The 17,589-nt window shown below is 40.0% G+C and overlaps 1 protein-coding gene across 1 annotated transcript; it reads right to left on the bottom strand.

Moving 5' to 3' along the window:
- Positions 1 to 960: 960 nt before the first annotated feature.
- On the bottom strand, positions 961 to 3,492 carry LOC147752883 (uncharacterized). Its single transcript, XM_086970260.1, has one exon. It carries the CDS (start codon positions 3,313 to 3,315, stop codon positions 2,683 to 2,685), a length of 633 nt encoding a protein of 210 aa, XP_086826386.1. The 5' UTR covers positions 3,316 to 3,492; the 3' UTR covers positions 961 to 2,682.
- Between the last annotated feature and the right edge of the window lie 14,097 nt (positions 3,493 to 17,589).

Here is a 17,589-nt window from a genome sequence, read left to right as displayed (position 1 = left end):
AGATAGAACCAACTCAAAGACTTGCTTGTGAAACAAAAAGAAGAAGACAAAGTAAAACGCCAGTCAGTTCTTTTAGACATCTACATTTCGATGTTTGCTGATAGTATTTAATAATACCAATACAACCATCAGTGTAAATATGTTGCTAAGCAGTACCGTCCGAAAAACGAAAAGTCAATACTAAATTATAAGGTATCTTTTTTCCCCCCAGAGGTGAGGTCAGTCAGTATTCTAGCTTAGGGACCAGTTTAAGTAATAATGCAATATGGCTTAACCTCAATAAATATATGCTCTATTATTATTCTACGCCATTATTTTAGTGTAGAAGCTACGGAGGAGTTACTTACAAAAGTCTTTGCTTCCGTGTGCTGATTACAATTGCAGACGCTGTGTCGCCATCTTGTGTTACACTGCTATATAACAGCAGCCTATTGAGCAGCTGGCTTGTCAGAGGATCACACAGTTGATATGTATTTCTGCCTATTCTATATTCTGAAACAGTAAGCCCCCCTAGCACGCACACAGGGTTTAGGTGGAACCGTTCAAAAATATTGCCAATATCTTTTACTTAGTTACTAGGCATTGCAACCACGATATAGCTAGTGATGTTACTGAATGATCGAATAATAAACTGTTTAATGTAAATCTAGGCTAAACGTTTCCAGCTTCGTATCCGGCGTTCCACTAGGCAGACGGCCGGTGTTCACGTCAAACGTGTTCACGTCTGGATCCAAACTTAAACCGCCACGTGTTTTTCGGTTTTGTGTGGCAGACATGCTACCCATTATCGAGATAAGGTAAGCGTTCAGCCAGCCAACTCTGAGGTTTTTTACTTCATGTCCAGCATTCGCGGATCCCTTGAAACGTATTTAGCTTTCAGTATAAACTAACTGAGTGATCACGTTTAACAGCTACGAATGTCATGCATATCCCGTTCGCGACATATTTAGAACACAGACCTTATACGTTTAATAGCATTCTTTATTTTCTCCAGTTATTAACGTTACACAGGTATTACCACTCAATGATAGTTTATAGTCCTAAGGGCTTTCAGCAACCAAGCAAAAGCATTTTCAGGGTCTAATCAGTAGCACCTAACTCAACGTCGACTGCTGAAGCTAGGATTTCGTCATGTTTCAAATGGCATAGATATTAGGCACAGGGGAATATTATGACCGAAATACTTTCCAACTGTAGAAAAGATTAGGTCCTCTTTTTCACCGACAAAATCCTTCTGCAAACAGATGCCGACCTAAGAAGAAAATAGTGTTACGTTTAGTAGTCCTTTAAAGTGAAATTTGGCTTGAAGTTTTAATGTTTGGCATATGGACGTGAAGTGAAGTAGGAAACATCTCTTTCCCGGAAGAGCCAGGTTAAGTTATTTGAGTTCCTAATAACAGCTTACCACAAAAGTAAGTCATTGCTATTAATCAGTTGGGGGCGAGCATCCTTTATACACTAGATATCAGGTATATTAGATAAAAAAAAAAAAAATCTGGTTATAGTTGAAAGAATTGTGCTGTATATTCTCAGAAGTTTAGCGAAATGCACAGCTTGACAGCTTCAGTCCCACTGGATTGCAGACGTAAGCTCGCGTTGGGAAGGTAACAGTTGGGCGCAATTGCACCAACCTAAAAGATGTACGAGCGACCTGTCGGAACGATCATTAGGCTGTGGACGCTAATCACAAAGCATAGCAAAAAGAGTAACAATGTGAAACTTTTGACGAGCAGACCATTTTGCAGATGAGTTACCGCTTCTAGTGTTGCATGCAGTTTCTGCTACGGCGGCCTCTATGCGGCCAGCCATTTTAGCTGCACCCTCAAGGGTTCCTCCGCCATCACCTCCGATGATGAAATGCGACAAAAAACCAATGCTGCTTGCTAAGACTATCACTAATGATGATTCTAGCGTTACTGGTAGCGGTAAACCTAATAGACTTAACCCGCCTTAGGGGGAATTGCGTCCACGCTGCAAGCAATTCAGCTCCTTACAGCTATATATATATATACCGTTGGATATACTTGGCTCCCAAATCTGTGGCACTTATCAAGCAATGCGGTCGGTGACTATGTCTTTTACGCAGTAGAAGAGTAAAGCAAGGAAGTGCTTTATAGTTTATAGTCAAGTATAACGTTTATTACTCAATCGTTATGTAGCGGCGTCAACGCCGTGAATATACGACGAGGCGCCCATGCGCCGTCAACAGACGATCCCAGACGCTTCCCTTCATAGCGGAGTCGTCGGCCATAACCTCATAGACGTGCCTTTATCGCTTTTGGTTCGTTGCTTAGTCAGGCGTAACTTTCGACCTGTGATGTCCTTCCGCACTTCGCTCAGCTGCGCAAGTTAGAGCCTATAATGCAAGCTTGTCTGAGATATTGGCAAGACCTGAATGAATATCACGAGCTGAGCGAATCTAATGCCTACATTTTGAAGCTTCTTGAAGGCACAGTTGATTGCAAAACAGAACTAACGCTCGGAGGATTTGACGACCCACGTACACAGTAACAGTCCACATTCACATGCGTACTTTGTATAATGTATGGGTAGATGTATGGGTCAACAGATGACAAGAGGTGAAATGGTGTCGGTTTCCATCATTTTTGTTTCCGTTTCAAAACGAACGACGCCTAGACGGAAATGATGCGCTGTATTGGGTCGTTTAAACTACTTGCCGGGCTAAGACCGGGCGTACTTTGAGTACCTTTGTACAGTGTCATCGAGAACCTGAAGTAGTTTGGCGCTTTGCTCGTTTATCTGTCCTGTTATGTCGCGTCTTCGCCTACCAGCGACGACAGCACTAGCAGGAGCCACTGGGGCACCTGGAATCAGGGTACCAGGAACAAGGCCTGGCGCGCTGGGAAGAAAGCCAACACCTATCATTCGAATCCAGAAAGGAAGAATGAGCCAAAACACTGCGAAAAGAACCAGCAACGGAATGGCAGACACAGTAATGAGACCAAGGGGTTCCACCATACCGACGCCTGGGAAATATTCCAACTCTTTACCCCGTTTGTATGCGTAGAACTCGGAGGCTGCCGCCATCTTGTCGTGATATTCGTCTTTGTGATAGCGATGACCAGTCTGACGACGACGAGGAGGTAACGGTGAAAGTAAAGGGTTTTGACTTTGGCTTCCTACTGTCGAGGCCGTCGCCTTCACCGGAGGAGGAGGAGGAGGAGGATGATGATGATGATGATGATGATGGAGGTTGGACGAAGGTCGTTCGTGGGGTGGCCTTGAAGCAAATGTTAAGCTAATGGCCAAGTAAGCAAACAGAGCAAACAAGAAAAATATTGGTGCCGCACGCATTTTCTCAGAAATATACACTTTCACCAGAACGTTTCGATACTTTCTAATCCACAGTCACTTTAATCTTTGACTTTTTGGTTCGAAGAGGTCACGGACTGAATGAGCATACGGCCGCCGAAGGTGGGTGTATTGGGTGTCACGTCTCGCTCATTAATAAGGAAGACTAGGAGCGTTTGTCGCCTGTTGATTTGCCAAGACGCTGCGCTTGGTAACGCGTTAACTCCTCTTATATTACGGTAGCCTGCAGCGATGGTGAGAGAAGCAATAGCTTCCGCTGAAGGGAGGGGCAATGCTACCAGCTGTGATAGATGTGCAGTAAGATAGGTATCTTCCGTTTCACAGTGGCATCGGTATCCTATTTAGATTCTAAGATTTCAGAATAGGAAATTTATCAGTTTACTGTATTTCTATAGTATGGCAAACAAGCAGTGTGCAGCAAACATAAGGGTATTCTTAGCTTTCTCGCGCACCTCTTCTATAAATTTATTGCACATGGTCAAGTATGAAGCCAATAACAAGATTCTATTGGACTATTGTATAAAGCGTAACTTCGAGATTTGGAGGAACAGCCACAAATGTGAACTATAGCCGTTTATATTTGACAGTTTTTCTCTAAAATTAAAGATTGCACCTTTTTATTTCTGTATGCCTTTCCGAGATATCATCCTCATCATTAAAATCCTAGCACTTTGTGCTAAGATTTCTAGCTAAGCTGGCCTCGAAAGTAAATTGGCCTTTTGCTCTTTTAATATGCTAAGTACTCCATTATTCTAGAGAAGAAATCAAGTTAGCAACAAACCCTCATAGTTCTTCGAAAGAGAGGCAGAGCATACAGAAAGGAGTTAATACATTTAGCATAAACATTAAAGGCGAAAATATAAGAATACGCTTAGTGCAGACGTTCATTAGAATGATCGAACTCCGAATAATTTCGAATTATATCCAGTACATCGACGGTCGTAGTTGTGCAACTAATACTATTACAGAGAATCTAATTTTCATCGAGATTTGTTGGGAAAAATGTATAGGCCAAGACACGACACCCCTTTATGGCTAATCGAACACTGTTCCAACTAACGGTTGAAAATTTTTAATGGCAGGTAAGCTAAAACATTTCATGCTAAATGTCCCAAAAGATTTTCTCTTCAACATTCAGCAGCAACGGAGAAAAAAAGGTCCATTTTGTTATCGTCTCGTAAGTGGAAGTTGGAAACATTTGATTCATCGTCTCTGATACGCTATGTACATTGCTTTGTATTAATATAGTACCAGTGAAATCATTGCGTTTCACTCGATGCTTCAATCATAGGCAAGGTGCGCATTTAGAAGAGGCGATTTTGCTTCCACGACACAGTAGCGGTTCAGACGTTAGAAATATAGTCTCTCTATTTTTAAGTTTTTCGATTATTTGCCATCGTATGTCATGACAATAATGTTTGCTGGTAATTTAAATTGTCGTTGGTGACAAATGAAGATATTATATCTTCATTGAATAATTACAGTAGCTAGACTTCACTAATTATAAATTCTAGCATCCGTCTGTGGACAATATATATAGATCCTTCGAGAACGTAATATAGTGTTTCTCAAGCATTTTTGACTTGGTTATTCTCTTTTGATGGGTTATTATTATGACTTTCTGCTATTCGGACGGTAACTTATCTATATTACTGTTCTACAAATCTAAGGTAAAAGATTTTTAGCAAGTCTCAAGAAGCACTTTCGGCACAATGTTAAGATCTGACTAATTCTATTCTACTAAGAAGTTTGCAAGAGTTTAAAAAGAAGTATCTCTGCGAACAATGTCTGCTGAGTATGGCAGATGGCAGAAAGTCTTCAGCTGCAACTGCTGCATTTTAATTTGTGCGGCATAAGGCAACAGGAGTGCTTTACCTGTATTCTTTGGTCGTTGACTTTTGCGTTATTCTTTCATTTAGTGCACTTAACCTATAGTGGACAAACCAAGACTCAAGAAACTATAACGGATAGCGCCTGCAGGACCAAGCAGACACCGAGTGCAGCCTGACCGCTGGTTCGGTTGCATGCACTTATCAATGTGACTGTCCCCAAATATAAGAGAGAAATTCGCTACAAGAATGTGTCATCGTTATAACGTCAGAGTGAAGAAGCGTCTCTACGAATCCATTCTGGCAGTTTCTGTCACCTTTCAGACCAAAATGGGCTATTTTTACATACGCCAAACATCAAAATAGCACAGCTTTCAAACGTTTGTTGTTCATCTTTGCAGAAGGTTTTCTATAAGACTCATCTTGGAGTTGACAATTTTCTTCCTAAATTTTTTGCTTTAAAAAAAAAATTGCTCGCGGTGTTTCTAGTAAATCTTTGACACATATAAAGTTTATACGGTGAGTCGTAGCTTCGACTGTAGTTTTCAGATGGTTTGTTTCAATTTCGTAAACTTCTTGATTTTCTACAGCTCACTGCGACTCGCCTTCCAGACGCACGAGTGAACAGTCTCATATACGAATGACTACAAGTTCACCTTAGATACAAAATAAAAAAATACCAAAATAAAATAGCGCACTCTTGACAAACTATATAATTTGTCGCCTAGTCATGCAAACTTGTTGTGGCCCGAACTGGACCGCTATGAATCAGAAAAATTCTATTCTATTATTGGTGGCCTATAGAGATCTTTGATTTGCTGATGTTTGTCGTCGATGAAAAGGTATTTTACTCGGTGCGTGTTGAATCACAGCCTTTTCATGCTTGTGAAGAGGCATCTGTATTTTCTGCTACGACGCGGTTTATTTCGAGTGAACATCCAAGGATTACTCTGCAGTATCCCATCAACTGCACTAGTATGTGCGTCAGGTATATAAGTTGTTTGTGTGCAACCATGTCACCTGCCTCATCTGACTCTACTTGTTGGCTTAAGGAATACATCACGAATGATAATAGCTACATTATCTAAAACAGGGGCAATTGATCGGGAAAAGGAATCCGCGTGGAATTGACTAGCCGATAATGACGGCTAGATTAATTAAAATAGTAGTCACTTTTATTGTTTCGTTATTTAAATGATGTGCCAAGCTTGCTATTGCTAGTAACGATAGACTAAAGATTTACATACAAAAAAACGAGCTGATCAACACGGATATGTATTATTTACACGCTTGGTGGCGCTCTGCTCGGCACGCCGCTCTCACATCCGTTACATCACGGTTCGAGGGAAGGGGAGTGGCGTAGCTGTCTGCTTTCGATTGCTCGTATAACAATAACTATTTGATGACCTGACGGCGGCAATTATGATTCGCTATGGTGACATTTCTCAGACGAACCAAATTCGAAACACTGCCTTCATTCTAACGAGCTGAAGCGTGAGTGTTTAGCATAAAAGTATTAAGCATGAAAGCTTAGTAGCGGTAATCATTGGCTGTGCGTTCGAGTGTAGCATCATTTCATCTACTGGATATATCGTAGTTGCTTAGGGCAAGGATTCAATCATTCTTCACAGATTTATCGACTTTGTATGAAGATTCATTCGTTTGCCAATGAAAATAAACATTCTACCTTTTAGTTTTAGCGAAACGTTTTCAAGCTGTGCTCGAAGCTTCCATCCACGCCAGTGCTTTTTTCAAAAATTCTACAGAGAGAAATCCAGTCTGTGTGCTTCAATTTGCGGACATTAACTTTCATTTAATATGTGTTATTGACGCTGGTGAAGACGCAGATACACTGTCAGTTTTAAAAAGGTCGAAAAATAAACAAAAGTAAATTCGTAACGGCTGTACAGTAATGCTGAAAAATTACGAGAAAAACAGCACGAACATTGCGTAACACTAATGGGTGACAATTGAATCCGATGAATATGGTTCAAGCGCGTTATCATAAAGTTCGAGGCTTATTGTGGCCTTCGTGGGAAGACTTGCACTGAAATTGTTCAATCATCTGGGCACTGGTGTAAGACATAATTTCGACCATCAGTTTAAAATGCGAAACGCAAAATGGAAATGGCGAAAGGAACGCATCGTAATTGTTCATAGTATATGTTTGTTTGGCTCGTGCCAAGGTTTATTCCTGACGATTTTGTAAATGAATCTAATAGCTTTTTACTGTTTTATTACTGTTCGCTGGTATAACTAGCCGTTCCCAATCAAACCGAAAACATTTTTGATAAGATCATCATCCCAATGCAATAACAGGTCTCGACCAACCGCCGCGTTCGAATATGGCCGAATAAATTTTAGTGTATCTAGGCGATTTGTAAATTTCGATGTCTGATCTTAAGGCTTCCTTCGACTTTGATCGAAAAATATTCGGCTCGTTTAATACTCCCTCCACCCAAAAAATAAAACAACATGTATAATTAAAAACTTACCCATGGCAAGATGGTCAAGCGTTTGGAGGCGTATTACATCAAGTGTGTCATTTCTATTGGAACGTACTTTGTTTGGAGAGTTTTTTCTCGTAATAGAACTGCGATCACCCATTCTTCTTAGCGCTCGAAGAAAGCCAGCTGTAAACAAAACGCTAATTCATTATGGCGGGAACAGGAGTTTTTCTTTTGTATACCAGCGAAAATCTGCAGAGCTTATGAACTCCTCTGTGTGTCTGAAATAGATAGTTTTCGATCGTTATGCGACATTCGAATAAAAAGGGCGCACTAATGTGTATGTTGATACTTCGATTCGGTATTTAAAAGGATTTTTTTCGGGACGTCCATGAAGTGTAATTCGTAGGGATCACTTCTTATATCCGAAAAATGAGACAGATGTTCTTTGATGACAGAAAACCCCCTGAGTCCTCTCTAAAGCAAAGTTTAGACATGAACCACCCAACCGGCTTCTCGAACGAGGAAATCTTAACCCCCGATATAAAAATCAGTCGGAGAAGGGATCGCCGGTTTGTTCGCTACCCCAAAGATATTTTCACTTTGATTAGAACTAAAGTTCTTATAAAGAACATAAACTTATGAGAGCAGCAGCAGCACCTTTTTGGCTAAAACAAAACCGTTACAAAAAAATAATAGTGGGGCACTGTGCGAACCATGGCGAAACCTCGGATCAATACTGTGCTGAACAGAACGCTACTCGTATCTTGGTGAAACGACGCAACAATTAATTAAAAATAAAACTGTTTCTATTTATTAGAGCCTTAGGCGAAGGGAAGGCAGCTTAACGGCCTTGGATAAAACATAGTGCAACACACGGTGTGTACCGCGTTTAAGCGAGGCTTGAGCAAATCTACGTGTGCCAGTTGAAAACTGCCCCGAAAATTTTCGAATGTGACCTTATTACACTCAAAGTTAAGGGCGGTTACACCGGATAAACACATTTATAAAAAATGCTTCCCGCTAAGCATGGAAGAAATATTATCCAAATACCAATTTTCACTTGGATGCAAGCAACACCCGTTCTATGCCAGTTTGTAAGGGGCATCTTTTGTTCGATCTGTTGCTTTTCTTATTCCCTGTTCGTCTTTCCCACGTTGAATCTACAATATCCTTTTTTCGAAATCTGGAAACACAGGATGGAACCTTAGAATAATAAGAGAGAGAATGGCGTGCGACGGAGGAATATGTTTCGTTTTTGACTGAAGGGCCCTAACGGCAATAGATGATAGGGAACAAATGGATTGACTCACGGTACCTCAGTTAAGTCCATATGATAGCATCCATCTCTAAAAACATCGAGAATAGCGCATTAAGTGTATCATGGTAAGATAGATATATTTTTTACACTACGAAGCAATCTAAAGAGTGAGGCCTTAACATATAACTGAGGCTCAGCGAGTTTTTCAAATTATTTGAGTTATTAATGTCAACTCGCCGCTTTACCATTACTATAGGATAAATATCGTTACGTTCCCTCACTGGAAAATTCAGATTGTTTCTAAGACTTTTTGAAGAATAGCTTTGAGTAGAAACAAGATATTGAACGGTACAAAGAGGTCCGAGTCTTACATATATGTACATATACCCTGATTAAAACCCTGAGACCGATTTCGCCTCTTTTTTCTCTGTTTGTAAACAAATACAAACCAGGCTAGTAGCTTGTCTGGCAAAAATAGCAATGATACGGTTTGTGACAGTGGCAAATTACAGTTTGGAGCCATGTTTGTTTTTTGTAAATATGTAGAATATCGAAATAAGGAGCCCCTCTAATATGAATGAATAAAATTGTCACATTTGGAGGTCAGCAAATCCCAGGGCTAGTATCGAGCGATCGCTTCGTTCCCCAAGAGCTAGTGTCTAAATGTTCCGTGTTTTTAGTCCGGAACTGACATTACGCATTTTATTAGACAGCTAGATTCCAACGAGCGTATCACTGCCTCGTATGGCGCAGAAAGCGAGGGTGTATCGGGCCCTTTTTTCGCAAATCACAATGGAAGAACGAAAGCAGTCAACGGTGAGCTCTATCGTGACACGTTGCAAACAGAAAAATGTGGACCGAAACGAAGGTGTAGAATCCAAATAGCTGTTAGTTCCAACAAGCTGGGGTCAACTGCGCGAGAAGCAGTAGAAATGTTGGAAAATTTTCCGTGGCGGTTGATATGTGGCGATGACACGTTGGTCCTATTACTTAACCTTTCTCGACCTCTTGCTCTGGGGCTATGTAAGGCACAGAAATTATAAAATAATTCCGCCGACAAGAGCCGACTAGAGAGCCGAGGAGTTATAGGGAACGAATCGAGCGATGCAAGCGGTTCCTGGGACTGCTTTCTGTGGACATTGTCTTCCGGGTATAGTACAGAATGAACCCCCTTCAAGCGTAAAAAAATTAGAACTTGACGTTTTGTTTCTCACTTCAGGAGCGTTCAGATTGACGGGGCGCTTTATCTTACCCTACAAAACTATTTTTTTTGTCTGCAGGTCAGCTAGTTAGTATAACTAACTACAGCAAAAGGACATACATCTAAACTAAAATCGTACGAAAGTTCACAATCGTGAAATATGTGAATTTGTTTTAAAAAGTTCTTGAGCTTTCCTCGGAAGTCAAGGTTCTCTGTATTCTGTACACATATCTTTCAACGTGCCTTTCCCTGAACTTCTGCAACAGATACGATAATATATTAAAATTTGGGCCGTTTTAAAATGAACTCATGACGCATTAGTCAGAAGGTACAGTAATGTTTGGAATAAGCATCATTTTTCTGTCAAAAAGATGGAAAACATCTAAATTTTTATAAAATTTTGATGATGACGGATATACTGGCAATGAACGAAGAATAGCGCGTACTTTAATTTGTAAATAATAAGTTCTTGTATTTCGTGTCTCAACGATATTCTCAAATCTCTCCAATATGTTTTATAGTCCTTAAAGTTTCGTTTATAAACTCGGTTGAAAGAATTCCCTCCTCTGCCTCTAACTGCAAATAGCGTATACGATTATTCCTCTTGACTATTTACACAACAGCCCAGCTGGAAGATTGCCCCTTACATCGCTGAATGTTTGGGAATACAATTTTGATTTACTTATGGTAATAGGTCAGTATCAGTATTATAATTTTTGACGTATATATGCCCTATATAAAATGGTGAATTGTCTGAGTTTGAATAAGTTTGGATATACGACTGTTGTGTTGTTATTATACCTCCTGTAATGAGTACTTTGATTTTTTAGAAAGATGGCACCTACTTTATTACAACGCCAATTCATTTTGTAGTTTATATACGGCAGCCTTTAACAACTAGACCACAGCAGAACAAATGCGATGTACACAGAAAGCATAAACGTAGATAAGATTGATTTCAGTACTTTATATATTGATATAATAATAAACAACATTTTGCAGATTTGATCAAATACCGTTTAGGAGCTGCTAGAAGAACTTCTGCATCGAATGTTGTCTTCGTCAGATTCACAGCACCGTCATTATTATTATTACAGTGTGTGAATAATTGTATTTTACGTAGACGCCAGTTTGCGATACCTTCATGTGGATTTAGAATACGTAAACCAAACGGGTCAGGTATCAAGCGTACAGGATCCGCCACGGATGTTTCCTTTGTAATTAATCATGTAAGTTCCTCTAAATGTAATAGTTACTGCTAGCTAAATTTTCTCTTAAACTATCATTAATTCGTTATCAGTAAAATTTTCAGGCTTAAATGTCTTCACAATCATTCATTCAAAAATAGCCTTGTTAGCAGCCGGCTTTTAAGAAGTCGTATTTGTAGGCAAGCCCGATCCTTGAAGGCCGCGTCCATCATTTAGAATTTAAACCCTTCCTCGTGTCCTGCTTCGTCTTTGCCTTCTTACCTGATGTCTCTCTTATACCTCATACCTTCCAACGAATAGGACAATGAAAAAGTAATTCCTCTATTTCTAGTACCTTGCTGGTGGAGCGCTTCCTCACTTAACCCAACGTTTTCGACCAGCCAACAAACAGAGGACATGGTCCGAATCCGCCTGTAGTACTGTAGTCCCGCGCCTGCTCCTGTTGCCTACCTGTCGAACAGGCAATACAGCCTAGCGATTAGGTTCGCCTTATCGAGTCCAAGAGTCTGGCACCACTTTCTGAGTGAACAATTGATCGCCTTTGATCCTCGATTACACATTGAACAAAAAGTTACAAAAGCGGTCGTGAAGGCGATCACAACTGAAATCAGCAAACGTTTGCAGTGTTAAGGGTTCACTCAGCTAGGGGGCAGTCAATTAGGGGTTGAACCAACTGCCTCGTGAGGAATTTGAATGATGTAAACTCATGAAAAAAATTTTAAACCGTGAAAATTTTATCCAGGGGTAAACGTTTTTTGATAAAATTGGCGCTATTAAAGTAGGTAATAAGTCTTCGCTGGAGAACTGACACAACCGTTTAATATATGGTGATAAAGAAAACTGAGAAGAGAAGAGGTAGACGAAGTGGCTTTCTCATTTTGTACAATTTCAGCGATAACTAGTACTAAATAAGAGCTTTCCAGCAACGGAAAGCCCCACGTGAGCACTAGGTTAGCAGTTCATAAATTGCATCATCTGGTGCGCTAGCAGTCGGGGGTTCCATAATCCAAATGAAAGCTACATGTATAGGGTCGGTGCAGAATTACGCGCTGCAGATATCGTTTAGTACAAATAGTAAATTAACCAAACAGCCCTAAACTCTTACTTAGTTATTTAGAATACTTAAAGTGTGGTTAAGTATATTTATGTATAGTTTGTTTTGATACGAAAAGAGTAGAACAAATATAACGATATAAAATTCTGGCCCGCATCTGTTACATATTTAGCATTTTTTTTTTCTTTAGTAAGTTCTAAGTATGAGGTTTATTGTGATTATATTCCGCCAACTGCTTAACAAGCAGCCGAAGAGGTTTTGTCAAATGATAGCTGGACAAAGAGCATCTACACTTTACGCCCTTAAAGTATAATGTTAAGTATGTGTAAACATATATTTTTTTGTTTGTACTGATGCCACCCGCGGTTAGCCCTAGCTAAGGGTTTAGTTCGTCTATGTGATTCCCTCGTTGGTCTTGTATCCCGTAACAATATTGAAGCAAGCTCCTTTGATCGCCGTTGTTGTATACTTTGCCGATAAAATTTTTCTGCTACGACTAGGTACGCTACATAAAGATGGAGGACTGCTGTTTGCTGCCACAAAAGTCTGAAGTTGATAGCCTTCTTATCATACAGTATTATCCCTTTTTGCAGGCCCATCTCCAATAAGCACCTCTTTTGTCGGCTGCCTTGATTCAGTTAGTCTTCCATAAAAGAGTACCTTATTACTTCTCGCCGAAAATTCTCCAAAATAGATTCCTTAGCAATTTGTCTTCATATAAAGAGTTTTCTAAGGGCATTATTATGTTTTTTCCACGATGGGCTATATGTTGAGTTTATGTACGGACTTTACCACGCCTTTGCCTTATATTTAACCGTATTGGTATCGGGTTAGTAAAAATGTGTTTCGTATCTAATGATTCTGGAAAAAAATACTTCTAGTGAAGCAGATAAGCGAAAGAGAGTAGTATAAGGTGTTCCAAAAATTGATCTTTATTTCACTTCCTCCGGAATGGAAAACGAAAGCGAGTTTGCGTGCTTGTTGTCCAAAAGCCCGACCCAGGAGCCAATTTTGATGCGGTCGTGCGTAGTCCAGCACTAACTTCACAGCACACTTCACGAGTAAGGTATTTCAGGTCGTGGATTGTTGTTATACATGCTGTACTCTTCCTAGCTCCACAGGCACAACTCGAGAGTAGTGAAATTATATAATCTGGGCGGGCATTCGATGTTACCATTGCACATTAAGGTCAACCGGCTTGGGAACATGGTTTAAAGCAGACTGATTGTTTCTCGCGCAGTTTGGCAAAATATTCTATCTTACTGAAATGGAGGCTGTTTGCATCCAATGTCCTTCTTTCAGTCCATAGACTTTTGCTCAAAAATACATCACACAGTACTAATCAATAGGCCATGTTGTTAAGCGCAGCACCGTGTTGGTTTTGTTGAATCGGCATGGCCATTACTCCGTATTGTAGCGATGTTGTGACTGCATCCGGCACACTTTAGGCCACAAAGTACCTGTTCAAGTTCCTGTAACAACTTGCCTGCTTGAAACTCGGCCATGAAATGTCTGTTGGAGATGTTATAACAATTTATTTGTATGCGGGAAATTCAGTCTTAAAATTTAGTTACAAAATATTTGTTCAAGTTGTTATAAGAAATTGTATGTGTCCTGAAATTTGGCCAAGAAATAGAGATAATAGAACGGTTAGCCTATATGCAGGAAATTCTGTCCTAAAACTTGTCGGCTTTGCGTTATATAGGATTGAGCGACTCCTTTCGAGCTTGCGATCAATTTTCCTTAACCAACGAGAAATGTCATTCATATTCTGTGCGACACCCGTGACCTGTCACCAACATCGTTTTTTACAGAGATATCAGGTCAAGTTATAGATGAAGATGAGAGTAACTATAAGTAATGCAATGCAAAGTAACACTAACGGATAGATAGCGCGACCTAACTTTTTAACAAGCGCGTTTTTCAAATAATTTCCATTTCTGTAGTTGGAAAAGTTGGCCAAGTAATCTGGTCACACTCTTTCGGCTTGATCATACCTTTCGTAAGCGGAGACCGTTCATTTGTTTCTATCAAGTGACCGAGACTGCTTTTGCATTACTTTTTTCTAACGTGGTATGCGTTCTGTACAATAATCCTCTATATATTCTGGGTCTACAACTCTGCTCATGTTAGTAATGGTAAAAGCCTAAGAGGCAATGGGTTAGCAGCCGTCAATAATATCAGTTCCTTAATAGAGCTGGTTAATACAACGGCAGTAATACAAAAACCTGAAGAGTGCCGAACCCACTGTGTCAATTAGGCCAATATCTCTACAGTGTAACGTTCCTTTCCATTGAGGTTTGGAGAATGTTGCCCCCAGCATCCTGCCACATTGGTCGCAATATTTTAAATACATTAGTAAATACCGTATGACTATCAGACATCAACGCTTTCTTCTCGGATGCAGAGTAACAGCATGGTAATAAATAATGTTGTAGTTGAAATTTGTGCACCGCTCAGAGTTGATTCTAGCTAAACTAGAAAGCTTCTGCATATAGAAAGAACGTGCCTACAGCGTGTTAGATGAGTTTGTAATATTTCAACATGGACAAAATTTATGCACCGAGACAAATAGTCATCGTTAATGTTTGAGTTATTTTGATGAATTTCCAAAGCGAATCTATTGGGGATCTCTTGATTATCTTACACAAATATATTGGATGCCTCACGGAACTTGGCAGCAACGTAGATCGTTGACGTTGGACAACCGAGGATGCTTTTGATCTGAATGGGGTCAATATTCTGCTCCTTTCGCCTTTCGAAGAGGAGATCGTGTCTTCGTTATACCCTTGCTTGATTACGTTCTGTCGGAATGAGCTTTCTAGCAGTATGCCGTACGTAGGTAGTGCGCCCAAATTTACATAAGCCACGTTTAAAGCTATGGCTTATATTCAACTTGACAATCTCTATTGCTCTACGAAACCCGATAAAGGAGAAAGTCTGAACTGGAAAATGATTATATTGTAATTTTTAAAGTTTTGGCCTATTTTAATAGATTTTTGCAGAAGTACAAAACGCTAAAACACTTTTCTCAAACCCGCAATATGGCTTTTTACCTCCACGGTCCTGTGATCAGGTTTTCTGTAATACCTATTTGTATATATAATTGCAGCTACGAGCAGCATAGAGAAAATAAATGCTTTTCCTGTAGCCCTAGTTGATGCCACCTTTTTTCTTCTTTAGATACCCTTCTAGAAATAGTTTCCTCTTAAAAGCCCTGTCACTTACGATTGGTTCGGGTTTTCTCTGAGCAATCGCTTCTCCACTGTAGGAATGGCAGCTTTGAAATGCGCGGTGTTTCAGAAGATGCCTCCTAGGTGCAGACACAGACATCTATGATTTACTTAGCCTTTCCGCATACATTTTGAAACCGACATGTATTTCTATTAAAACTTTATAATGTAGATGTGATAGAATGATCGTTCAATTAAGCGCACTGGCTTAGATTGGAGCAAATATGAGCGTAGATGGTCGCGTCTTGTAATTGCATCAAAAGTGTTATGCTGGTATTATTATGTTGTCTCCCATGAAGGGGGTCTATCAGGATGGGTGCTTTTGACCCGGCAATTATGTATGCTATCATATGAAGCAGTATACTCTATAGAAATCTAAATATGACACCCGTAGCGTAACAGCGTTAGAACTATCTTGAGATTATCAATGAGCGTGCCTATAGTGATATGCGCTCCGACCCTGTTTCGTGGTGCACAAACCAAACCACGTTTACACTCCAGTGCCATCATCCTCTTAGATATTGTTAGATTTAGAAATGAGCACAAGATGCAAAAACCACCCCCAAGGTATTGACATAGTCGTATTTGGAACTCCTCACCCGGTCCGTTACCTGTTCATCCGAAAAGTCGGTAATATCTATCAAATATTTTGTTTCGTGATTCACCCAGTTTTGTGAACGTTAAATTTATGTGATTTTAGTTGAATTTGGCCGATGTGGCGCTTAAGCTTGTATATTTCAATCCCGGACAATGATGTGATTAAAAGTTTTATGGGCAACGCAGTTTTTTTTTCAGCAGAAATTAAATTTTTGCAGCGTTAAGATTTAGAGCCCTTGTCATTATCGGATGCTGCCAATGTCGTCATCATCATCATGAATCCGTGTTTCAGTGCTTTATTATTTTTCATGGAAGGGTCATTCGGTCAAGATAGAACTTAACTTAAGAAAGCAAATATAGTATGATACTTAAAACTTCTACGCGCTGTTTTTACTAAACTAAAATTTCGACAAGACTATTATTATAGCAATGATGTTAGAATAAAAAAACACTAATCGTTCCTTCCAGGAAGCGGTTTAGTAACTGTATATGTATTTCCTTTTTTCTACGCTGTTTGTCGGCTTCTTAATCATAAAGCCGATCTGAACTATATCAATATCAATCATAGTTGAGCAAATGTAGCATAAGATCAGAGTCATGCCTATGACTGACGATATCCGCAGTAGCGCTTTTCGGTACTGACATGGATACCCACTGAGTTGAAATTTGCCCAGGTGGGTTTCGTAGAGCAATGGAACCGTGTCCCAAGAAAGCAGCTTCGTCTAACAAAAAAATAATTCACTTTGTATTGTCACAGCTCTGCAGCTGGGGAAAAGGGTACGTTCTATATTTTACTATTTTTATTTAAGGCAGTGCTATTCTACTAAGATGATCGCGACTAGTAAACTTAAGCGCTTCAATTGAACCTATAAATGGACTTGTTTATTATTTTCTAAGATTTTTCTAGACTGCGTACTATAGGTGCCGCGATCGGTGTGGCCCACCAAATGGACAGCTTTCAACTTTTTATCACAGGGACAATATTTCGGTGAAAAGGATTCTCATACGGCCATGTTGCCCTGTATTCCCTACATTGTATAATATTAGCTCTGGTTAAATTATAAGGATCCCGTCTATTCATTAATGACTAACTAATCGTTAATTTCAAATATGCCGTTCCTCCACTGCCGTGCACCGTCACTTCTACGAAAGAAGAGCGCGCTCTTTTTTCGTTTCTAGCCGGATCTCGTCAATTATCTATGCGACGTTCTAATGTAAAGTCTCTATTGAAGCCAACTGCAAACGATTCGCAGGAAATCCTACTTACATGGCTATGTGTTGTCTCCTGCGTCATTTGTCCATATTGGCCATGAACCAGTATGGTGCGTCACGACGGCTGATTCTATGTGCAGATCGAGCGAGGCATAGGAGAATGTTGGTGGGGTGTAGAAGACGGCGACGACGATGATGATGATGGTGGCGCTGG

This window comes from Varroa jacobsoni, unplaced genomic scaffold (assembly GCF_002532875.2).
Source record: "Varroa jacobsoni isolate VJ856 unplaced genomic scaffold, vjacob_1.0 scaffold_916, whole genome shotgun sequence".
In the NCBI taxonomy this organism is placed as follows: domain Eukaryota; kingdom Metazoa; phylum Arthropoda; class Arachnida; order Mesostigmata; family Varroidae; genus Varroa; species Varroa jacobsoni.
The sequence above is the reverse complement of the archived record's forward strand: the minus strand, read 5'-3'. Positions and strand labels throughout refer to the sequence as shown.

Excerpts from the sequence above, each read along its gene's own strand:
- LOC147752883 (XM_086970260.1), bottom strand. The coding sequence starts at position 3,315 with ATGCGTGCGGCACCAATATTTTTCTTGTTTGCTCTGTTTGCTTACTTG.